At 34.1% G+C, this 26,950-nt stretch overlaps 1 protein-coding gene and 2 non-coding genes across 3 annotated transcripts in view; 1 reads left to right on the top strand and 2 right to left on the bottom strand.

Moving 5' to 3' along the window:
* Window positions 1-259: 259 nt before the first annotated feature.
* Window positions 260-26,950, bottom strand: part of LOC124362693 (RING-box protein 2) — a 127,466-nt gene continuing 100,775 nt past the window's right edge. Inside the window, exon 2 of the mRNA XM_046817404.1 lies at window positions 260-542. Coding sequence (XP_046673360.1) covers window positions 358-542 — 185 coding nt within the window. The 3' untranslated portion in view covers window positions 260-357. The remainder of the gene's footprint in view (window positions 543-26,950) is intronic.
* Window positions 1,768-1,839, top strand: Trnaw-cca. Its single transcript has one exon. It is a non-coding gene; the product is annotated as a tRNA-Trp (tRNA).
* Window positions 2,871-2,943, bottom strand: Trnar-acg. Its single transcript has one exon. It is a non-coding gene; the product is annotated as a tRNA-Arg (tRNA).

The following is a 26,950-nucleotide window of genomic DNA, read 5'->3' as shown; positions in this document are numbered from 1 at the left end:
ACGCCAATGTGTCAGACCTAACCAGTCTGAGTGTTCTGAATTAATTGGAAATATTTAATAAAGAAAACTCAGCATGTATTGAAGGCAAAAATCACATTTATTTTCCAAGCCCCAGTTTTTGGAAGGTAAAATACCTCCTAAACCTCCCGATGTGTCAATCCCCACCGAAATACTTTTCTATATACGCCAATGTGTCAGACCTAACCAGTCTGAGTGTTCTGAATTAATTTTAAATATTTAATAAAGAAAACTCAGCATGTATTGAAGGCAAAAATCACATTTATTTCCAAAAACAATTACAATATTTTACACCAATGAATGTATACCAACAGAGCGCGTCACAAATGTCGGTCTGTGCTACTTTCCCATGCGTTGGATGGACCACTCCTGCTGACAGAGAGGGCAGCGGTTGTTCTGCTTCACCCAGAGTGACATGCAGCAATAGTGGAAGCTGTGGTTACACTCTCCCCACACCACCACACAGTCCTGCCGGCCATACCTAGTGTCCTGCTTGCTCTCGGCCTGGCAGCGGAGGCAGGCATCTGTAACAACAAGCACGAATTGTAACAATGATACTCCGCCTCAAGGATTTTACCCGCACTGGCGCTCACGTCGCCCAAGTCTTCAATCTCTGTTGTTCCCTCTTATCAGATAGGCTTGTGAAACATACGGGTTGAGGAAATTGGCCTGACATGGTTGCAATTGTACAAACATGAAACTGGTTGGCTAGACAAGGTTGCAATTATAGAAACATGAAACTGGTTGGGTAGACAAGGTTGCAATTATACAACCATGCAATTGGGCACGTTGTAACAATTATTATACAACGTTGTATATGAAGCAGATAGTCAATCAGAATGATCAATAAGTGTGTGTTAGACCATATAAATGGGATAATATTCTAAAACCTCCTTGGAGATACCGGATGGATAGTGCCACTTTTGTTGCATTCTCGATCGACACTTTAATAATATATTAAATAGAGCCACGTATAAACGGCTCTTATTCAATACAGTTAGCTATTGATTAATTGTAAAAACTTGTTTTTTGTGTCTAAACTTAATGTTGCGGAAGTGAGCTGATTTCATTAAGCCAGAATCTTTAACTTTGTGCATAAAAATATTTGAGTCCTTAATGTACTTTAGGCCGGTTTTAGGTGTAAGAAGTCGGATGAGATATACGTTTATCGTAACGGATCGGATCCAATGAATACTACTACGAAACCCGTACGAAACTCACTCCCTTTAATTGGAATGAAGAACAACCAACCATTGGGCAATAGCTAAGCTGCAGCATACTATTTGTCAAAAGAAATTGCCAAAATTTACTTAAATTTCTTCTCGCGACACACTGATTGGATCCGAGTTACAATACACGCACTCAGCTTTTTGCCACTAACGTTGGCTGTGTAAGGGTTACTGTAGAAAACACAGTGGACAAAGACATTTTCTAACGTGCGACTACACTTCATATATTTTTCAAATACAAACAATTTTCAATTGACAACAAGTCTGATTTGATCGATAACAATATAATAAATATATAAAATAGCTACAGAGGTATCATAGTTCCATACAATTTCCTGCATTTGATTATTTTTTATTAGGATTTCTCGATACAACAGAAAGCCATACTGATTTCAAATTATAAAATTGTCTAAACATAATATGTAGACTATACTTCAAGAGTTTATTCATTATCAATTAAATACACCTGTTGGATTGGACTTGTAGCTGGTGTAAATCGTACAACTCTCACAAACACAGCGACCTCGTGGCGCAACGGTAGCGCGTCTGACTCCAGATCAGAAGGTTGCGTGTTCAAATCACGTCGGGGTCACATTATCTTTTTGCTACACTTAAAATTCACATAAAATTAAGTATTAAATTTTCTGATTAAATATAATCCGTTTGCATATTTCTTTTATTAAATCAATTTTTATAAATCAGCTAAATATTAGCTAACTTTGTTTTAACCACATTAGTGAGAAGGGAAAATATATTACACAATAACAAAATATTTATTATTGCCTTTGGTTGGAAAATAAGAAATTAAATATAGCAAAATTATATTACAAACAGTACCTAGGAAATACTAACTATATACTTTAAACTTGTTTTATTGATGTTAAGAAAATAAAGTTTTTTTTTCATAACATCAATATTTAAGAGTAAACTTGTTCTGAAAATTCCAGATTGGTTTTAATTAGTCTCATTACATTAAAGTTCAGGCTTTTTATTTTTAACTGAGAAATGAATTCTATTAATCTAAATGGCTTTCGTATATTGCGGTAGCAAATAAAAATTAATATATTTTATATTTTTCAAAATAACTTGCACAAATTTAAAACAATTTACAGTAATTTGATAGTACCTATTATTATATTAGTTATACAGTGTAATCAAATATTGTACTTACATTCAAACACAACAACTAAAATTTCTTATCATACCACAAATCAATTAGATACGAACTAAGTTGATCTTGAATGAATACATATTTAGAAAATTACTCAATTTTACTGATTGGTAATAGTAAAAATCATAACATCTACAGTTCCTTCCAAATAAAAGTGAAATCAGGATTTAACGCCACTGCCATCTCCTTTTTGATGAACCAGAATTAGTTTTATAACTTTAATTTACATAATTTCTGGTCCAAAACAAAGTAACAAATGTTACACTTTCTAATGAAATTGAATACAATTTCTTAGATGATGTATTTAAACTTCGATACGAAATGCCATTCAAAAGTAAAAAAATTAAGCAATATTGAGCTCTTATTAAATATACTAGAAAAATTCAAATGTAAAAAAGAGAAAAGTAATTGTAGCATAAAGGTAAGTAAATAAAGGTAGCAAAAATGTAACACGACCCTGCCAGGATTCGAACCTGGAATCTTCTGATCCGTAGTCAGACGCGTTATCCGTTGCGCCACAGGGCCGATGGGAATAACACGTCTACTTGTAGCACCCGGACACACGGGGGTTACGTTAGAACAGAATATATATAATACCGTTTATCAAATAACTATTTTGAAAGTCTTCTAAAAACTTATTAACTATAAATATTATTCAATAACTAATATAGAATTATAACATATTTGGCAAAATAATAAAGATAAAACATTTTGCAGGCATTCATGTTCTTGTTTATAACTAAATATTATTGAAAAAAAAAACATGTAAAGAACTGATGTAGCCGGGAACCAGGTTGATAATTTTTAAGTACGGTTTCTAATAATTAATTAACTAGATAATATTTTTCAGTATTTGAATTAGATTGCTCATTTCATGTCAACATCACGAAAACTGAGAATTGGTTATATTTATATATTAGCAGAAGACAGTTCAGGGCAAGGGAGATCAACCTTTTTCCGCTACAGTTTTGTAATTTTTAGACAATAACAGTCACATATTTTTTTCTTATTTGAAGCTACTTATTATTTGACATCCCATTATGGCAATGTGTAAATATGATTTAATGACACACTAATATACTGGATGAAAATTATTTTAATATAATACGAGTGTGTATCCTTCTAAACTATACCTGTATTAGGTACATATTTCACATTTTTACTTTTTTAGTTCTTGGCAAAAGATTCCTAAGCTTGTTCCTTTGCAGTTTTCCTTTCTTTACATTCAGTCTTTTACATTTGAACTAATTTTTAATAAGCAGGTTACTTTAATTCAGAGGTATTAATTCTAAATTTAATTTTAAGGTGGGGTTTTGGGGGTAAATTTTTAAGTTTACATACCGCCAATTTTCGTGTAGTTTTTTAGTAATATTATTTTCCACTTGGGTGAATCCTCTCACATAAGTTTAGCGTTTAAGAAAATTATGCTTCTCCTATTGAATATATCCTTTATATTACAACTCTTCAGAAATAAACTTAAAGTAACTAGTTGAGTGCGATTTAATTTTTGTTTGTGAAAAAGGCCTCAATTGATGCAACATTTTTCGCCTTTCCTACAGGTTTCTATCTTAAGTTCAACATTTGCCCACGTATTTCGCATGTGAAATGGAGTACGCTGATACTAAAATATCTCTTTTAAGTTTTTCATAACAGGAATTTCTGACATTTTCTGTTGCAGAAACTTCGAACTGCACCAAACTGATGTAAAAATGTCAAGTCTGTTGCACATCTAAAAGTACACAAATCTCTACACCATGACAACTATTCTTGGTTATAAATAAGGTGTATTTCGGCTGCGAACTCGAGACACACAAGCTTCTTTGTAGCTGTGTGCGAGGCTTAGTCTCTGGTTAAATTATATAAAACTGTATTTAATATTTATCATAACTGAATTATGATAATGATGATTTCATAATAACAAGTAACTTTTAAACCTATGTATGAAACATTAATTTAAAATTGCATCCAATACATCACCATCAAGCTTATCATTGCAGATCATTACAGAACTCACTGTGTGGATTAATGGTAATCCAGCATGATAGTAGAGGTGTGGACATTTTTCAAGAATGTCATAAGATAAATTATGTCACAGTTTGGACACACTGACAGAAAGTGAATGTACGGGAAATGGTGGGAGAAGTGGCACCTGTAAGAGGCATCCAAGGCCGGCACTCGGACGGGTTCCGAGGCAGATCCAAGGACGTGCTCCGGTGTAGGCGGTGCTCTACAGTACAACCGACAATTAATTACTTATATAATAGAAAGTTTGCCCACTGTCCTTGAGCGATGCTCTTATACGGAAATACTGGGAAATGTCCGCCACCAGAAGATAAGACCCAGCTGACCAATGAGGATTACAATTACAGATTTTCATCAATAAAGCGAATCAATCAATAATCAAAAGAATATATATATTGTTGCCTTCAGTAGAAAATTAATTGAAGGATTGATTATGAACCCAGTAGCTCGATTTGAAGGCGATGAAATATAACCACTTTAAATTAACGACGAGAATATCGAAATGCATTTAACGATAAAAAAATATTCCACACTAACAATGAAGTTAACTTTTGTATATAATTATTAGACTAAATAAGAAAACTTTATTCTCCTGTATTTGCTTTGTATTAAACATTGAATTTACTATATTTATTACAATAATGTATTTATGGTCATAACCAAAAACTTGTATAACCATTGTCATGAATTTAAGAATCTTGTAATGAGCAAGGTGTAACTTTATAATAGTTTTACCGGCTCACTGAAAAAAATAAGTATATTTTTCACATGTACTCCACATCTCGAAACACGTCCTCTATAAAAAAGTGTATAATATTTATGTCCTAAACTTTAGTTGTCATAAATATCAAATATCAAAAATATTTATGATTTCCTAAACTTAGTTTGGGAAATGTTATTAGTATTATAGAACATTTTTGAAACTTGGCCTAATTGTAAAACTTGATCTTATGTGTAGTCTGCCAATTGTGCACATGTGATTTTTATACGACAATTAGTTTCTGACTGACTGGTTTGGCACGCAAAATGTCATTTTTTAACAGAATTAGTTTTTTCCAGTTATTATGAACACACTTTGATAAAAATAATTAAACAAATTTTCTCGTGATAGCTTTAAAACAGTGTATTCATAGTTAGGCTTTAAATTTAAGCCCCCTTTTAGCACTTTCAATGTTATTATGTATGTAATCTTCCGATTTCCAAAACAATCTAAATAGATTGTTCTAAGAAAATTCTTAGAAGGTTTATTAGAGAAAACCTTTTAGGACTTACATTAAAACATTACAAAATGCATTTCTATTACACGACTAAGTATGTAAATGTTATAATTTAAATGGCGGTTCTGCAGGGAGTTTTGAAACACATAACCTTCCATTCAGGGAAATGCGGATCGGAACCCGTTGTCCAGATTAACAATTTTCACGAACTGTTCCGACTAATTTTTTTTAACGTAATATGTTATATATCGGTTGTGTTCACGTGAAACGACACAGAAGGGGGTGTTTGCAGTGGAAATGTACCGGTGGGCGTTGAAGGGTTGCAGAAATAGCCGCCAATAATTGCGTGAGGGTGAGTGAGTAGATTAGACCGCGGAAGCCCGGAGCTGCGCACAGTTGCGTTGATGAGATGATCACGTGACTGGTGGATCGCGTCATTTGCAGGTTATAACCTTCACAGTTCCTGGTCTCCACTCTTAGGTCTTCATTACTCCGAACGGATAGTATAGTGATAAATAGTAATGATAGGACTATATATAAAAGTAACATTTTGTACGTTATATGTCTGGAACTGTACGCTGTTTCTGAAACTGTTAGACTGGTTGGACTTTAGAATTATTCGTCCTGGATCAAATGAAAATAGTATGACATAGAACGTGTCGTTTATTGTTATTCTCTACTCAAAATCAGGAGAACTGGCGGAATGAGCAAGCCAGTTTGATGTTTGGGTGGGTACAAGAAGCTCCACCAGTGGCGGATATACAAAAATATTTTGGGAGGCCAATAATCGAGATGTCTGGAGTATCTCCCAGATAGGAAGTACTGTTCCGAAAAATTTTTAAGAATTGGTCTCCAAAACTCACATTTCAGACTATTTCTTTCTTATTTATTTCGTTATTTATTAGAGTGAGTTATTCCACACCAAATCTGTGAGTGAGTAACAATAAACATGTACATTTATATACATTTTGTTTGTTTTTAAGTAAACTGTCGTATGATGTAGCTACTGTTGTTATCAAGGTTTAGTAATAAGGTAGGTTATTTTTTATAATGGTGACCATGGCTTTTGATTTTATTGTCAACTAAAATATAATTTTAGAAGTAAGACTACAAGAAAAAGGCTTTTGTCTTTTATACGTTAAGTTTATGTAACAAAGTCAAGGTTGCTTAGTGCACTCGCAAACTCAACAAGAACTTCTTCATTGCTTAATGTAAAGTCTCGGTGGATTGAAAGCAACGCTAGCCCATTAAGCCTATTTTCTGAAGTAGTATTTCACAAGTTTGTTTTTTCCCTTCTTAAGCTTGAACACGTTCTCCCCTCGGTTGCTAAAGAAACAGGCAGAGCTGCTAGAAATTTTAATAGGACATAAATGTCGGACAAGTAACTTTGGTCACGTTTTCAAGAGAGCTTACGACTGACTTCTTTCCACAGCATGAACACGCTTTGCACAACCTCTTTATGTGACGATTCCACTGCATTGAAATTGAAAGCAAGCTCCAATACAGAAAAAATCAGTTCTGATACAAAATTCTGGAAGGATGTTTTTTAAAGATGCAATTGTTTCCATGTGAGACTCAAAGCGCTTCATCAGCGAATTGTAAAAATCGTCAAGGTAAGGTAAATAAACATCTCGGCGATAGTACCTTTCTTGGGTATTGTATGGTACGTTGTTGCGGACTCTTTAAAGACGGTAAATTCAAGGAACCTCCTCTTCAATGTTAAGTTTTTAAGCCAGATCCTTTATTTGACTATGTAAGGCTTTAAAGTTGTTATCTGCACTATCCCATTGTTTTAAGCAAACCTAAGACAATCAAAACAGTTTTCAAAACCATCAAACATGAGATCTAAGTATTTTAAGGTTCTCAGGTAAGTTATGTGTATTAGACAGAATATGGCTCAAAACAAAAATATTTACAATAAATTGAAACCGAGTTATAGAACTACCTAGATCGTGTGCCTTGGGTGCAGTCAATAATTATTTAATTGATCCTGTCTATAACATCGCAGAGCACTCAATTGTGCACCTAATGAGACAATGAGAATACCTCATCACCTAGATTGCATAATAATTTGTGGTCTAGATGTCTCTGATATCGAAAACGATGTAACGACTTCATTTTGAGCTTCTTTTTCGCTGACTTATTTGGATCCCTTCAGACGAACATGTGTCCAGATATCAGGAGCCACGTGTGTATCAGCGTCAGATTCCAGATGCAGCACTAAGAGGAAGATGAACTGGAGCTTAAGTCAACATTTACACTGAATCAACCCCTCCTACCATAGCTACGTTATGTGTACTTAATTCTTCTTCAATTTTCAAAAGGGTAAAAACTGTGGGTTCTAATAGTACCCTAAATAATAACACTGCGTCATGCCTCTCCACCCAACTTGTCTCACATAGTGAAATAAGTTTATTTTTCTTTTGTTCAGGACAACATAAAAATTTAATTTTAGTACTTCAGTTCTGTTGGCTGACATATGGAAGGTTCTTCTTTATAACGCCGACACAATTTTTTATAGAAGGTGTGTTCCTAGCATCCGATAAACATAAGTTTAGGGTAAGTGGAGAACAGTGTGTATTCAACGCTAGAGGCAGTTTCTGTTTGATGCACGCTTGCAACCCTCTGAAATGCCCGACGATTGTTATTAGAATTATTTTCAATTTAAAATACCCGATCTATTTCGCTTACTACCTGTATTGCAGTGACAGAGGTTATTTTAGTGTGGAGCCGTGTCGCAGTGCCTCGGCTGACCCCACCACACTTGACGCCAGTTGGCAAGTCAAGTATCTCTAAACTCACTGCGTCACACATCACATTATCGACCCACCACATGTTATATTAGCCCCAACACCGTGACCTTCACTCCTCTAGGTTCTGTTTACTTATTGGAAATGTTTAGGTCCACTACAGAGAAGCCTACAAACGAGCCGGAAATAACGTAATCGGAAACGTATTTTTGCTCGACCTTGGGTCTTTATTTTCTCCAAATACAGAGGTCATTAGGCAGTCATACCCCAGCAGTGTCCAAACTTAAAATACAGCGTATACAATTTATGACAACTATAATTAAATAGTCCACAGCAAGAATGGGTGGATGGGTAGATAAATATGAAATAAAACATGCTAATGGTGTGGTTTTGTCACTCCCCCACGGATAAGCACAGATTAAGTGTACCTTAACTTGCTAAATAAATAAGTTTTGGCATTTCACTGTAGATAAGCTTCATAGATATACGGTGAAGTAAGGCTCCACCAAAATCAAACCTCTTATGCGATTTACTCAAAATATCACTCAAGATATCATGAGATGTGATAGGTTGCTAAATATATATATATATATATATATATATATATATATATATATATATATATATAAGCTTTTCTCAAATATACGGTGAGTAAATTTCCATCAATATCAAATTTCCTATGCGAATTACACGAAACCATAAAAGAACTTGAGTTGTGACTTTGGTTGCTAAATATATAGCCCTTGGCGTTCCACTATAGACAAGCTTTTCTTAGATATACGGTGTGGAAGTCCCCACCAATATCAATATTCTATGCGAATTACACGAAATCATGAAAGAACTAGAGCTGTGACTTTTCTTTTTAAATAAGGCTCCACTAAAATCAAATATAATATGCGAATTACTCTAAACGACTCAAATATCATGATATGTAACTAAATTTGCTGCATATATTGGTTTTGGCATTCCACTATAGATAAATTTTCAGATATACGGTGAGTAAGTCTCCACCAATATCAAATCTCCTATGCGAATTAGACGAGATCATTAAAGAACATGAGATGTGACTAAACTTGCTAAATATATAGCCTTTGGCATTCCACTATAGGTAAGCTCTTCTCAGATATACGGTGAGTAAGTCTCCACCAATATCAAAACTCCTATGCGAATTAGACGAAATCATTAAAGAACATGAGTTGTAACTTTGGTTGCTAAATATATAGCCTATGGCATTCCACTATAGATAAGCTCTTCTTAGATAAACGGTGAGTAAGTCTCAACCAATATCAAATCTCCTATGCGAATTAGACGAGATCATTAAAGAACATGAGATGTGACTAAACTTGCTAAATATATAGCCTTTGGCATTCCACTATAGGTAAGCTCTTCTTAGATAAACGGTGAGTAAGTCTCAACCAATATCAAATTTCCTATGCGAATTACACGAGATCATTAAAGAACATGAGATGTGACTAAACTTGCTAAATATATAGCCTTTGGCATTCCACTATAGGTAAGCTCTTCGTAGATAAACGGTGAGTAAGTCTCAACCAATATCAAATTTCCTATGCGAATTACACGAGATCATTAAAGAACATGAGATGTGACTAAACTTGCTAAATATATAGCCTTTGGCGTTCCACTATAGACAAGCTTTTCTTAGATATACGGTAAGTCCCCACCAATATCAATATTCTATGCGAATTACACGAAATCATGAAAGAACTAGAGTTGTGACTTTTCTTTTTAAATAAGGCTCCACTAAAATCAAATATAATATGCGAATTACTCTAAACGACTCAAATATCATGATATGTAACTAAATTTGCTGCATATATTGGTTTTGGCATTCCACTATAGATAAGTTTTCAGATATACGGTGAGTAAGTCTCCACCAATATCAAATCTCCTATGCGAATTAGACGAGATAATTAAAGAACAAGAGATATGACTAAACTTGCTAAATATATAGCCTTTGGCATTCCACTATAGGTAAGCTCTTCTCAGATATACGGTGAGTAAGTCTCCACCAATATCAAATCTCCTATGCGAATTAGACGAAATCATTAAAGAACATGAGTTGTAACTTTGGTTGCTAAATATATAGCCTATGGCATTCCACTATAGATAAGCTCTTCTTAGATAAACGGTGAGTAAGTCTCAACCAATATCAAATTTATTATGCGAATTACACGAGATCATTAAAGAACATGAGATGTGACTAAACTTGCTAAATATATAGTCTTTGGCATTCCACTATAGGTAAGCTCTTCTCAGATATACGGTGAGTAAGTATCCACCAATATCAAATCTCCTATGCGAATTAGACGAGATCATTAAAGAACATGAGATGTGACTAAACTTGCTAAATATATAGCCTTTGGCATTCCACTATAGGTAAGCTCTTCTTAGATAAACGGTGAGTAAGTCTCAACCAATATCAAATTTCCTATGCGAATTACACGAGATCATTAAAGAACATGAGATGTGACTAAACTTGCTAAATATATAGCCTTTGGCATTCCACTATAGGTAAGCTCTTCTCAGATATACGGTGAGTAAGTCTCCACCAATATCAAATCTCCTATGCGAATTAGACGAAATCATTAAAGAACATGAGTTGTAACTTTGGTTGCTAAATATATAGCCTATGGCATTCCAATATTGATAAGCTCTTCTTAGATAAACGGTGAGTAAGTCTCCACCAATATCAAATCTCCTATGCGAATTACACGAAATCACGAAAGAACGTGAGTTATGACTTTGCTTGCTAAATATATAGTCTTTGGCATTCCACTATAGATAGATAAGCTCTTCTTAGATATACGGTGAGTAAGTCTCCACCAATATCAAATCTCCTATGCGAATTACACGAAATCACGAAAGAACGTGAGTTATGACTTTGCTTGCTAAATATATAGTCTTTGGCATTCCACTATAGTGATAAGCTCTTCTTAGATATACGGTGAGTAAGTCTCCACCAATATCAAATTTCCTATGCGAATTACACGAAATCACGAAAGAACGTGAGTTATGACTTTGCTTGCTAAATATATAGTCTTTGGCATTCCACTATAGTGATAAGCTCGTCTTAGATATACGGTAAAATAAGGCTCCACTAAAATCAAATCCATTATGCGAATTACTCGAAATCACTCAAACGCCATGAGTTGTGACTTTGTACATTAAATTACGAATATCATGGACTGTTAACTGTATTTCACATTACCACCATTTAATTTTAAAATTATGCTTAATCCTTTTTTATAATGCCTAAACGAACTCATCGTGTTCTTTATAGTTAGAAAGGTCCTACATAAAGGCATTTTTATAACAACCAAGGGTCTTTATCTTCACTTGTTTATGACATTTTCCAAATCAGAGTTGTTATGCTATTTATAACACCAAAAGGATATTTTAAAATTGCTTTGACTAAATTCATATTTAAAGAAAGTTTTTTTTTTAATTTAGGCCTGATTATCTATTGAGTTTTGATATTTCAAAATTGTTACAGGTATTATAAGACTAATTTAAATTCAGAAGTGCCATTTAAACATTCTTATAAGGTAAACAAACCATGAATAACATATGGCTACGTTCCCAGGAGAGTGTTGACACTGCAACGGAGCTGCCCAAACATGTGTCAATTTTCTTGCAACACTTTTTTCCTAAAGAATATACGAAAACCTTCCAGTCAAATTTGTGTGTTTAAAATGTGATTGCAAGTTACGTATCCTCCCCGCATAGTTAAGTTTCTCACGATTTTGTAATGACCGATTTCGTAACTTCCGTTACATAGAAGAAATTATGTTATTTAAAAACCAAATACGTTAGTCGAAAAATATGTTAGGGTTAGAAAAATCCTTATGTAGAAAAAATAAAAACTGAAGTATGCTAGCAACTATGACCTATGCATTTCTAACTACAGATGATTAATTTAGTATTTACTGAGGCATGCCTTTTAAAATATTGTATAAAACATATTTTAATAACTCTTATATTTTAAATATATATAACTATTGTTCTTAATTTAATAAATATTTCTTGGAAATAACACTTAAATAATTAACCCTTTAAGCCGCATTCTTCAATGAGAGCTCACAGTGTTCTACTAAAACGTATAATTAACACGATCCTAGATCACACATTAGGTATGAGAAAAACGTGTTTAAACATTCTTAAATTACAGAGCGCACCAGATAAGTGCAGCAATATCTGAGATAATTCTTGTTTGTATTTATAATTAAAATGTAATACTTTGTACGTGATATAAAAGAATTTTTGCTACAGAAATATAATTATTTGACATTTTTTTATTTATGGGAATAATATTTATTTGGAAAACTGATTTTATTACCTATAGTTGGAATCTTTCTTATCTCTTATTCAAACGCTATTGTTTGTATTTTTTTAATGTAAAAATATTGTTTATATAAATTCTGAGTCTAGAGGGCGTCATAAATATAAATGTAATTTTCTCAGTACTAACCTAAAATTCTATTTGAACGTTTCAGAATGATATTTTGAAGAACAAGTGACCAACAACTCACCTCTTAGGCTGGCATGGCTAATGTCGTGTAGGTTTTTTCCGGTTTACATCGCGTTACATTGTCAATAGGATTAAACTCTTGGAATATGTCGGTCTCGCTGTGGCTGGTTTTTGGCCAGATTTGTCAGTTTTTATTTAACTTCTGTTAACTAAAGGTGGGTCTCAGACAAGTCCGAAATATTTGCAAACATGTAATAGTGACAACAAGGTTTCGATCCGGTGTGAACCGGAAAACTAAAATGATAACCATCTGGCCTAGCCGTTGTGCACCATGCATTTGTGAAAAATTCAAACACTTTTCACTCACTTCTCATTTGCGATTTAGGGGTTATCAGTTTATATGACTGTAACTTAATCAAATTGACATAGTTTTCTACGTACAGCTGGTAAGAAGTACCTTGATGAAGTGCGGGTAAGCCACTCACGGGTTACCGGAGTTCAGTATGAAGGTGAAGCGATAACAGCTGTGGCTATTGGTTAAAATTTACATCGTATCATTAACGAGATTAAGGGTCTTTTTCGTTTAAGGGCCAGCACAAAAGACCCTAGCTTGCCTATTCAAAACTCAGATCACGCGATGCTTGCCCGCTACGCAGCGCTTTGCGCTGCTTGCTCTTTTAGGAAAATAATTAACTCGAGCTTGCAAAGTCCAAGCCCAGATCAACTCACCACGCTTTATTGAACAAGAAAAACTAAGTATAACTCACAGAACTAACGCAGGTTTCATTACAGGCAAAAGATAAGCGGTGCGCGTTTATCACTGATAAGATAAGACGAGTTTATACTAGAAGTAGTAACTGGACTACTGCCCTACGAACTAATAACACCAAAAAAACGATTAAATGCACTGTCAGTCAGGTATAGTATGTTTGTAAGGTGCTGGCCCTTAAACGAAAAAGACCCGAGATTAATTACAAAAATAATTGATGTTGAAAAACATAATGAATTACTTTTATGTCAACAAACCAGTTAACAATGTATATATACATTGGGTATACACAAACTTTTGTGGCTGAAGGTATTCATCATTTCAAAAAATTCCATACAAACATAGGTAGAGAAATGTATCGTTTAGACGCTAGCCACCATTTTGTATTTTTTATTTTAAAAAATTATCTTTAAAACTAATTAAGCTAAAGAAACCATATTTTGCAAACATGTCACAGTTGAGAGGTATCAGTTGTTTGGCTTGTTCAAGCGTATTTTTAACGTGGTTGTGCTCTCTTATGCGTAGACTGATTTCGTTGAAAAAAGTATTATTAAAATTGTTGTAAAACATTCAAAATATAAATATTTTCATAATATTACTATGTAAAACAGTTGATGCTTATCAAAAGACAAAATGTTTGCTGCTCCCTGATTGTGCAAGACTACCTTTAAAGTAGTCGTGCTCGCTTATGCATTGACAAATTTCGGTAAAGTAAGTGCCGTTGGAATTGTAATAAAATTATTAAAATAGTTGTTTTAAAGTACATGTTTTATAACTGTATTGTTTTTGTTTGTTTTGTTGACTATAACAAATATTACTTAAATATTACTATGTAAAACAGTGTTGATGCTTATCAAAAGACAAAATGTTTGCTGCTCCCTGATTGTGCAAGACTACCTTTAAAGTAGTCGTGCTCGCTTATGCATTGACAGATTTCGGTAAAGTAAGTGCCGTTGGAATTGTAATAAAATTATTAAAATAGTTGTTTTAAAGTACATGTTTTATAACTGTATTGTTTTGTTTGTTTTGTTGACTATAACAAATATTACTTAAATATTACTATGTAAAACAGTTGATGCTTATCAAAAGACAAAATGTTTGCTGCTCCCTGATTGTACAAGACTACCTTTAAAGTAGTCGTGCTCGCTTATGCATTGACAAATTTCGGTAAAGTAAGTGCCGTTGGAATTGTAATAAAATTATTAAAATAGTTGTTTTAAAGTACATGTTTTATAACTGTATTGTTTTGTTTGTTTTGTTGACTATAACAAATATTACTTAAATATTACTATGTAAAACAGTTGATGCTTATCAAAAGACAAAATGTTTGCTGCTCCCTGATTGTACAAGACTACCTTTAAAGTAGTCGTGCTCGCTTATGCATTGACAGATTTCGGTAAAGTAAGTGCCGTTGGAATTGTAATAAAATTATTAAAATAGTTGTTTTAAAGTACATGTTTTATAACTGTATTGTTTTGTTTGTTTTGTTGACTACAACAAATATTACTTAAATATTACTTCAGCATATTTCTATTTGTTAAAACAGTTCACAAAAACAATACAGTGTCTTGATACAAATGCTTCAATACACTTTAAGAATTAAATAAAATAATCTTTTATATCACGCATTTTAGTTTTTCATATATTTTCAAAACAATAACAAAACCTAAATTTCTGAACGTAATTTTAAATTGGACACGATTAGCATTACACTCTCTCAATACTGCGTTTGTACATTAATGTGAAATGGTATGAAATTGTAGGAATAACAAGTTACAAACAATATAGAATATCAGACAAAGAATTAACCATTCAACGGACTTTAGCTGTCTTTTAAATTAAATTTAAATCATAGTTAAACGTAACTGTGAATATATATTATACACGTTAAGTGATTAGTCAAATATATTTTCCCACTAGAGCTGTCTTGCGGAGTGGTGTTTAATAACATTTATTTATTGCACAAAACACATATACGTGTTCTTACGTGCTAGCCGGCTAAATTAGTTACAAAGAAATGATGTACACGTTCAACAACCAGAGAGTTCTTATACTCATGACTGATATACAAATTATTTTAAAATGACCATTGGTAGATGTGTTTGTATACGTTTTCTAATGCTGTATGAAACTGGTTTCTGCAATATATTATTTAAGACATTTGCAATAATCAGAGAAAAGTGATTATATGCAGTGGATGAATGAGCAACGAGTGCCGAGAGCCTTCACTACGTTAGCCACTACAGGAGAGCGTTGCTGTACTGCAGGACTGTTTGGCTCTCACATCAGGAGTCGTCAATAATTCAGATACTACAATACTACTGTACATACCACAAGGGAATTTTATGTTGTCATTTTTCCAAAGTTTAGTATGCAGTTATATAATGATATAGCCTATTATTTATTCTTTAATAAGTGATTTAAATGGACTACTGCTCAAAAAAAATAAACGCATCGCAATACCTTCTAAATGTTTGGTGAGACCACGCCGCGCAGCCGCCGCGCCGTTTCCAATATTATATATTCAATATAAAGTATTTATTTATTTTAAAAATTCCATACGAGCTTCTATATTTAAATTGTATTCGATTTTTACATTTTGGTGTAACAATATAATCGAGAGACCTTTGCAATGAAAACCCACTAAGATGGTACATCAGTGTTGGTCCAGAACGTACACTTGCATCAGAGAACTACGTACAAGGTGTTAATTTAAGACTGGTCAAATACGGTGCTCGTATACATTTTCACAAGCAACTTACAGTATTTTAATCTTTGATTGTTATCCAAGCACGGATCCCTCCAATACACAATATCTGGAGGACACATACACACAGAGGATACTGTCCATGAAACAACTTTGAATTGCAAAACCCTCCATTGAAACACAAACACAACCAAAGCCTTCTATATTATTGTGTACTTCAACAAGCGATTTTGTAAGACCGCCGCGCTTTATACTTGTAATTGGTTGAAACTATCTTGTGTAAGCCAAGTGCAGGAACTATCTATGTATCAAGTTTGGTTTTAATTCGCTAGAAAATACGATAAACCATTATCACCACAATGTTTAATATATAATAATGTAAAAATGTTACGGTGGCTGTCTTAAAACTGCCTGCACACTGGACGAACTCTCGCGACGATCATGTTCCCCGAACATAATATTGTTCGTCGATTTTATTCGAAAAATATTCGTTGAAAAAATGTTCGCCGAACATTTATTTAAGCGGTTCTCAAACAAATTATGGTGTTCGCTGTGAATACAACGTTTGCGTTGCCAGTGAAAATAGATGTTGGTCCTTATCGGCACTTTCATGCCTGTACTGTTGTTTCTGCTGCAAATATAGTAGTGGCCCATCAACGACGTTATCAGTGCTGGCAGAACAGTCAACACGAACACAGTGGTGAAGACTTCCACGACTTGACATAAGGTTGCCGGTTCTCCAACTTTACTCGACTTTTGAACTCAGATTTTGAAATGCTAATAATATTAATAGGTTTTTGAAATTTCAAAACACAATTAAGAATGTTTGAGAATAAATAAGGGCGAAAGATCAACAAGCAGTTACTTACATTGAGGTTCTTAGCGAGTGGTGGCTCTTATAATTTCCTAATTTATCAGTTTAAAATACCGAATCAAGAGTAGGCTATAACAAACATCGTTTCGGAAGCCGGTACATCATTAGTGAAAGCGTTATCTGCTTATATAAAGAAAGACACCTGCTTCTGCTGAAGAATGGATTACAGTTGAAAATGAGTACAGAAATAAATGGCGGTTTGATCACAGTTTAATACTACTTGATTGCAAACACATCCTGTTGTAGTCACCAGAGAATAGTAAAACACTGTTTTTTTGTTTTCTTTTTACTACAAAGTTCATTTTAGTGTAGTGTTAATGGCATTTGTGGATGCTATTCTTTGGCGTTTTTCTCTTTGTCCCAAAACTGTTCTTTAAATACTCAAACTTACTACTGTAGAACGGTGAACATAACACAAAATATCGTTTAAAACACCACATATCGGCAAGAAACACATTGCAATCACTGCGATACAAAGAGCTCCTTCACCGAACTAAACAACAGTTCGCTCATATGGCGAACATTTTGGTTGAACAAAATAGTGGCTCACTACCCCCTCCCTGGCTTCAAGAATGTTCGTCGAGGCGTCCACACTTATTGAACATCAAACGTTCACCGGCAAACAATAAAATGTTCAATGACAATGTTCGACGAACAATATTCGTCCAGTGTAGACGCACATTAAAACTTTACAAGATGCTTGATCTGAAAATTCAAAAACGCCTTTTTCGTTGCACTCTACGATGTCTAATGATTTAGATATAACCCATTCCTATTGTTTATATGTTTAGTTCGGTGAAGGAGCCCTTCGTTTCGCAGTTGTTTCAATCTGTTTCTTTCCAAGATGTGGTGTTTTAAGCGATATTTTGGTTTGGGACAGAGGAGAACATTAAAGAATCGTTATCCTTTCAAACCTTCCATCGTAAATAACAAAATTTCATCTAAAACATATTCTTTGAAATCTACCTTAAGCTGACTAAGCATTGATGAATATAAGAAAGCATTATCAAAACATTAAACCAGTGTGAGAAGAAACACTTGGAATCATTGACAAGTTTAAACTTAGTTTTATGTTACTTAACTTATAGATTAACCAAAAACTAAAGTATACTCTTTAGAACAATATTAAAACTCACAGGCATATCATACTAAATTATAGACAAAAGTAGTTTTACCACATTCCTTTCCATACTCGGCTCGAATAGCCAATTATAAGTCACGTTATCCTACCTCTGAATACAATAACGATAAGATCTATCAACAATTTAATGTTATGAAAAATGAGCATAACACAACACTGTATTGCATGGAGTTAAAAAAATCATGCTGTGGCATCGAATCGGGCAACGTTTCAAAACTGCCTTCTTGACTTGAAGGCTTTGACGTAAGGAAATCCCAGCAAATTTCAGAGAACATAATTTATAAACTTCTTGTAATCAATTATTTATCTAAAATACGGCATTTTATTAGAACACTTTATTTAACGCTCAATAATAAATAATCCCTAAACGTTGAAGTAAAACTTAAAATAGGGGATAGTCTATAAGGAAGCTGGGTCCAGATGTATTTACGAGAGGCTCCTATATAATCATAGCCACCAATGGCTGAGGCGGCGACGACGTCGAGACAATAGGTCAATTATATAGCACTTGTCGAGGGAAATATTTTCTCGGAAGTTATGAAGCTCAATTGCGCGCGGCCACCACTTTGTTCCACGTGACCTTGGTTCTATTTATAGATGGAACCGCGCCATCGCCGCAGAGCCAATGAGAAGCCAGGACTCGCCGAGCCCCTCACACACCTGAGAACGCCCGGACCGGCCCCCGGCCTCACCGCCGCTCTCACCTCTCCAGGTCACGTGTACTGAGGAAGGAAAATCAACTATATTATTATTACACGTCCATGTGGAGCGAGCTGACACGCCCCGGCGAGCCCCTCACACGCGCACCAGGACAGGAAACCGGACCGGACCCCCTCATCATACAGCCTGTTGTCGTTACCTACCCGTCATTCAAAACAACATGAAAGCCTGTATTACGCGGTGGCTACTCTTAAGTACCTGTAGATACGCACTGCACGAGTCATATAATAGGCTGAAGAGAATGATAAAGTTTTAACCCTTATCCTACCAAGAGTCTACATGTCCTTTACGTGGATCTGGTCATGAGTGATGGTACACAGCAAAGAGCCAATATACAGGTCACAAGTGGTAGTAAAATGCCAAGGGCTTTTATATAGAAGCTCAACATTTTCACATGTTACGGTACTTAGTTTTCAACAAATTTTTGCATTGCAACTAATTGCATTGCATTCCGAACAATGTGCTCTTCAAGAACATTATTGATTTATTTACGTTGATGTAAGTTTTCAAATTATATATATCACGTAAGGTACCAATATTTAGACGGCAGTGACTATTGTGTTATACCACAAATTACACTTCAAACCGCGTGGTTTTGTAAATTAAACACGATTATTACTCGTATAATTCCTACATTTATATTCTTAGCCAAATTGTTATTGTAGTAAATAACTTAACTTCCCCATTTTTATGTTCTTCTTATTAGTAAATTTAGATTTGACAGCGTTCATTCAAACTTCACATGTTATATAATTAACTCCATTGTACAAAATTTAAATTATGATATAGAAATGCAAAGATTATTATATAATATTAGATAAATTCTCAGGTATTAATGTCATATAATTAAATGGGAACTATCACATACTGATAGTAGTGATGTTATGAAAATGTACGTTTTTAAAGAGTTGCCCAATAAATATACAATAAATCTGTCAAATGGTATAATGGTAATATTTAAAACTTACAGCAGTCGTTCTTAGATAGATGTTAAATACTATATACGGTAAACAAAAATATTTTCAGCCACTTATAAAATTCCAAAATTTCAAACAACAAATAGTTTTCTCTATCTATTTAAAAAAAAATAAATTTAAAAATATATTAAAATTAGAATTAGAACGAGGTGACGAGCATCGTGTATTGTATTATAATAGAAGTGGATTTTGAATATAATCTTAGCAATAAGCTACTACGTAGGATCCGAGACGTAATTTCAGTATAAGGAGTTGAACAGCTCTGGTAAGACTGGTACTTGTAATCCGGAAACCGAGAGCCAATTTGCCATTGTACAAGCTCACAACCAGGTTTTCCTGATATCGATAGACAACATTCTCCTAAGAGAGAAATTTATCATCAGCCACGCTAATTTTGGCATAGTGTGAAATGGAAGAGTATCATCAAGAGGGTCAAAAATATGAATTGATAATTGTTGTCATATTCTGTTTCCTTTACCTTGACAGCCTTAAACCAACCATCACACACGTAAATACATTTAAAATCATCGGCAGTTAACCCTTAAATTGGCGCCTTTTATTTTCTCTATTTAGTAGTCTGACGTTTGGCTTTAAGTTTAGGAAAGATATAATCTGATTTAAAAAAATACCCCTTCATACTTTTAACTCTTATGATATCCTTCTATTTCGACGTCTACCAAAACTGACGTGACCAATGACCGATTTCCATCTTAGGAAAATCCTCTACCGATTTTAAGAAGCCAGGATGTATGCTTGTCCAGTACCAATTTGCTATCGGCTCCTAGACTATTTATTGCTTTACATTATTACTGCGCTGTTGAATTTTAAAATGTGTTGCTGTCACGGTTGGTACCAGTTTTTAATATTTTCGTCTCGCCCTCTGCGATAAATAATACAGTGACGTGTAAATGTGAAGATGCAGATGTTGCTTGGTTCTGAATTGCGAAATGACAACTAAGACAGTGGTACCCGAACAAATTAATAACCAACAAGTTTACAAATCTTTCGTGTTCGACAAGATATTTGTTTGCTAATATTGCAAACTTCTTTAATCGCAGGCTATAATCGTTCCACGCAGATTGTATGCCAATGAATGAGGGACCTCCTCCTGTCATTAGCTCTCGAAGCCTGAGGTGCCCGCGAGAGTCACTCTGGCCCTGAGTTACATACCTGCGACCCCACGATAGAAGGTCCCAAATGTACGCAATCGTAATCTGTCCATTTTAATACCTTTTGTTCCAGTAATTACAGATAAACTCAGAGTTATCTACTATCACAGTGCAAATATATAGGTACCCACTGTACAGAAATGTAAATGAAAATGAATAATTAATAATAATTAATCGAAGACTTGAACTAATGAAATAAATATGATCAGTATATGAAAAACAATTTATTCGGATAGAGTACCGTACAATAAATTTTAAATTAATTCCAAAACCAATGTCTACAGTTGGATACAGATTTCGATTAGTTGATGATTTACTATTTGTTTTGTTTTTTAGGTTAGCAATCACCTATTTCGGCTCCTTCTCAAGTATAAAACACCGCCAGTCTGGAACGACTTGCGTTATAAAATTTTACTGGTGGAGATTAAAATGCTCATTAAAACTTTACAATGACATCCTACGTGTCATGGCTTTGCATTTCACTCCTGTCATCCCGGAATAATGAATGTTACCGAATACCTAGTTGAAAAGAAGTTAACTTGTCGAAATGTAAATTTCCAGAAAATTGCATATTTGTTCAGATATGATTTTTTCAGTTTCCACTTCCTCTAGCCATCCCCTCAAGTTTAACCATCTTTATAACCAAAACAATAAATCAATGAAGAACTTGATCTGATGTTTATCCATATACCATGACTTAAAATTCCCACAAATAATGGGTATTATATTTAATTGAAACATTTTTAATTTATCCTACCATTGCCTCCCAGATATCCCGTACACGCCGAGATATAAAGTTTTGAAAATTATGACCATATCCAGCTATTTTTATTAGTACGACTTTTCTCATCATTGAACATTGACGATATTTTAAGTCAACACTTTAAAGTACCAATCTCTATGGATGTTGTTAACAAGAAAGTGATGAATGAATCATGAAATAATGTGATTGAATTCTTTGTGTTGATTCATAATTCCGACCGTAATAAACAGCATTTTCTTTCAATTTATCTGAAACTTACATCCCTATTTACAACATACTACCATTAAGATTCTCACTGTATTCACTTTTATTCATACACATAAATGATTCTTCTTCACATTTCTTCAATGAGAGCTTGAGTCTTGTATTTAAATAGAACCACGTATTTTGTTAATTAAAAGTGTTTTTGGTTACTTTAAATTGTACAAAACCCGTACGGTAAAGTTTTTTGGGAACGATTTTAAACACCTGAACAAAATCACGATATCAACATTAAACTATTAGGTAAATAAAAGAAAAACATTTTAATTTTCAATAGTTTAAACATTCAATCTGCACCACGCATCAATTCAGTGTTTTGTTTACAATGGTGTAGCTTAACGATTATCAGTTATGTAATAGTGAGACAATTAATTGAACAATGGCATGGAACTCTCTTTTTTCATTCGAACAGGAATTGCAGCAGAACTCGGTGACTTTGGACTGGATAAAGCCCGCAAATGACGGTCGCGCTATTTCGTAACCTATGACTTAATGTAAAGTGACGAGACATTTCAAGGATAGCTGCAACATATCAAGGCAAGTGTGCAAGATCTACTCAAAGTCAATCTGTAAACAAAAGCACAAACATCGAGGACAATGTTAAGAAGCCACAAGTCACTGCGTGTGAAATATTGCAGTTGTAATGTTTTATAATCTAATTTACATGATATTATTTTGCAAAATAATATAAAGGGCATTTCATTTAAAATTATCAACATCTGCTCTTAGAAAAACGTTTATCTTTTTATAAAACGCACAATATTTTGTTTTGAGGAGGTTGTCCAGTTTCAATGAAATGAGAGTACATTTACTCATAGAATAACTGGATGAGTAATTTAATATTGCTATACAATAGTTATCTCTGGATATCACTACAAAACACCTTGTACAAAATGGTTATAATTTGGAGTAACGTTCTTTTACACTGGTTTAGCTTGACAAAAAAGCTCTTTTAACGTCGACTTCCGAACTTTTATTCAGTATTTTCATTTATTGAACTCCCGACACACTCGTGTTCCTATGGATTTTCAATGTATGGGTCACAGACTGTACAGAATACTATTTAAGTAAACCGGAACATAGAATACCCTAGTATTAGTTTCTTTAAAATAAAATATCTGACAGAAAAGAATAAATAAGGCATAAACAAATTTTAAAAACATCATTACGACTGCAAAAACTTAAAAATATGCTCTCCGTATATGCTTTTGTTTACAACGATATTCGCAGGTTTATAAAAGCGATAACGCAGTCACGTATCGTGGCACTGATAAAGATATCTCTCTCGTATAGGATTAATTTTAAAACAGTATTATTAATTTTTTATACAGTATTACTAGAAATAGGTGGTTTTATTGAGGCTTATATTAAATTGGGGGGAGGGGGTGTAAGGCTGTGGGTGAGTGGCGAAATCTCCAAAATGGGTTTTTATTAAATTAGAGTTTATAAACTTCCAAAATTGGTTTTTTATACCATGACCTACCGCCTCTTTTAATATGTACACGTTTTATAATGAACCAAACTCATGTTCTGCCTGACACTATAACTCTCTTAAGATTTTTCACAATAGGTCTACTATAAGGCACAAGGCAACAAAAATTATCTTCAAGCTAATTAAAAAATACTGTTTATAAGAGTTCTCAATTACATTGGCCTATTTGGAGGGTCCTTTTTGACTTACGACTCATTCATTACTCTCCGTGACTAAAATTGGTAATGCATGCATTACAATTCCATGAAACTGAACGCAATATTGCATAAAGCAATGTTAAATCTCACTGGAAACCTAAACTTTAACGATTTACTCAAACGAACAGATAATTATATAATTTATTCATTGTGACGCTAACTTTTTTTGTATATCGTCACTTTGTGGTCACGTTATCTCATTTATGTCCAAGCTGTAAACGTCTTTCCAGAGTGATGTTATAGCCTATTCAATATTCATACAGTCATAAAATACAACGTAGATAAAATAAAGTAGTTGACGATGATTTTAACCATTAACACCGCACCTACGCGATTCGCTTGTGATACAAGTTTGTGATTTTTACAAAAATAAAGAGTAAATCTTACGATCTTTCCTGTGTTCTGTCTAGATGCATTATACTTATTTACAATCTTTCGATAAATTAGAAATATTAGCTAAATATTAATTGTGGAATGATATGACAGTTGTTAACAAAGCCAACATCACACAGACGCCCTAATCAGAATGTAGATTGCATGCACTATCAAGCCCCGTGCAGGTAGCCCAGGGATGCATGCATGATCTGGTCTTAGTTAACAGCAACCTTATATTACAATCATATTACAAGAATACTAAACCTTGTTGGTATAGAGTCCATCCAGTGAGAAAACAAGAACATAACACGAAAAATCTTCAACTGGGAATCAGGTTAAATAAATCATCACATACATATGACATAACATGACATATGACGTAACATTGTTAACGGTTCCATTGATTTCATAAAGAAAACAGTTCATCATCGCATGTATAACATTAAAAGCGATAAATTAAAATAAAATGTCTGACAGATCTGAAAGCTCAATCCAAAAAGATTAGTTTTTATTGAAATTTCCATCGTCGTGCTTGGGAGTCCTATGATTTATTTATTTATATATATATATATATATATATATATATATATATAATAATTCTCTTCATATAAAATAAAAAAATATTGGTAAATTTTTTTATAATTTTCGTATGTCAGCATACTTCTTCAGATAACAGTGTATAAATATTTACAAAATTAAATAATGAAACTAACTAAATATATATATAAAATGAACTGAATATAGAATCATATATATATATATATATAGTAAATAGTATGCTTTCCCTAAATAAATAATTCGGAAAAGAATTCAAAAAAGGAAATTTGATAAAACACGCAAGAAAGTAAGTTTTCAGTTTTAAACACGACAAGAACAGACAGAATGGGAGGCGTGGCAGGATAGGGGGCTCGTCTAGAGGCTGGTGCGATATTGTAAGACGATACTGCAGTTGCACCAGACGCTGACGTGGCAGCTTGTAGTCATCCAGAGCCGTGACAATCAGCTGTTTCCAGTTGTGGAGCTGAGCAATTCTAAAATTAACACTGTACGAGAGAGATAACGTTATCAGAGCCAAGATATGTGACTGCTTTATCGCTTTAGTACTAAACTCGACAAAAACATAACAGTGTTATGAATCAGATTTCCGAGAACGCCTATAACAACATTTGCTTTTCACTGATTATCATTCTGAAGATACCGGCACTTGAAATCAATTTGGCCATACAGATGCCAAGTTAAAAAATCTGTAATGTCACCCTACCATTTCAGATAACCGTCTCCTGGAGAGTCATTGTGACATCGTAAAAGAACAAGGTCATAAAGCAGACAGCATCTTGGGACCTCGTACCAAAGCTTTCCTTGGCCCAGATGTGATTGACGGGTCTAGAAAGAAGAGACCCGAAGGATGGAGCACCTCCTTTACAAATTGTGATTTGTACAGAAGTTACAACAAATTACCATTGGAAACCATTTTGATTACTACATTTAATTGTAGACCTATTGGTGAATTATTTCCACTGTTTACCCGATGTCGGGATTACGATCTTAGTCTTTAGGAATAATTGTTTGTTATTATTAGAAATGTCCACTTACTAAGGTGTCTACGCTGGAATGCGTTCTAGGTATCTCTCTACTGGTCAAAATAATTGAAATAGGCGCTTCGCGGAGTTGACCGGTCAAGAGATCTGGATTTACCAGATTGCCATACGAGGAAAACTTTGATTATATCTACGCTCCATTTTCGCATTAATTCTTCCGGAACGAGTTGATTCCAAAGTATGGATGTAATGTTTTATTTGAGCGATGAAAAGGTTGAGAGTTTGGAACCTTTAATTAGGTATAAAACGAATACAAGTTGATTCATAATGTTGCACCTAGGTTATGCGCTTTTATTTATAAAAAGTACTAGAACTGCCCTTTGTGTATACAAACTAATAAACTCAGAGTATTTTGCAAATAGTCACCGATCTGTGATTGGAGTCTTAGAGGTAAGACAGCATTAAGAGAGGCTAAGTATCTGGAGGACCACTCACAGATATAGTAGGCGCACTAGCTGGGATATAAGGACTGCGGCTGAAGAGCCAAGTAGTCGCCCCGCAAGCACGCAACCCCACACTCACGAGCCCAGAGGGTTGGGGCCAACCCTCCACCTATCGTTACCCGTCCCGGGATCTTTTCATGAGTTAGAAACACTCCGTAACATTTGCAACATAGTACACGTTATATGGTATGAGTTTGCTTGTTATGATGTTTACTATATAAATATACTAATCACTTTAGGATAACATTATAAATAACAAAAATCTGGGTTTGATTGGTAAAGACACTAATCTCCTGCACTTGTGTGTGTGGAGAAACTATCTTCTCTATTTGCTAATACTATAGTGAATAAGTTAACAATAGGGTCGTGCACAAGCATTCTGTCGCGGAATCGGAACAAACACATTAGAGAGCACCTTGTGTCTTGACTGATCAAAAGAAGTTTCTTTTGAGGCAGCCAACTAGTGCTGGAACTATATGACCGACAGAGATGCAGGTACTGCATGGGGTCAGAAAACCTACTCACCCATCATCCTACGTGTGGGTGAATTGGAAAGGATCGGAATTAT

The sequence above is a fragment of the Homalodisca vitripennis genome, chromosome 5 (genome assembly GCF_021130785.1).
Source record: "Homalodisca vitripennis isolate AUS2020 chromosome 5, UT_GWSS_2.1, whole genome shotgun sequence".
Classification (NCBI taxonomy): Eukaryota; Metazoa; Arthropoda; class Insecta; order Hemiptera; family Cicadellidae; genus Homalodisca; species Homalodisca vitripennis.
Note: the sequence above shows the minus strand (reverse complement) of the source record. Positions and strands in the feature narration are given on the sequence as shown.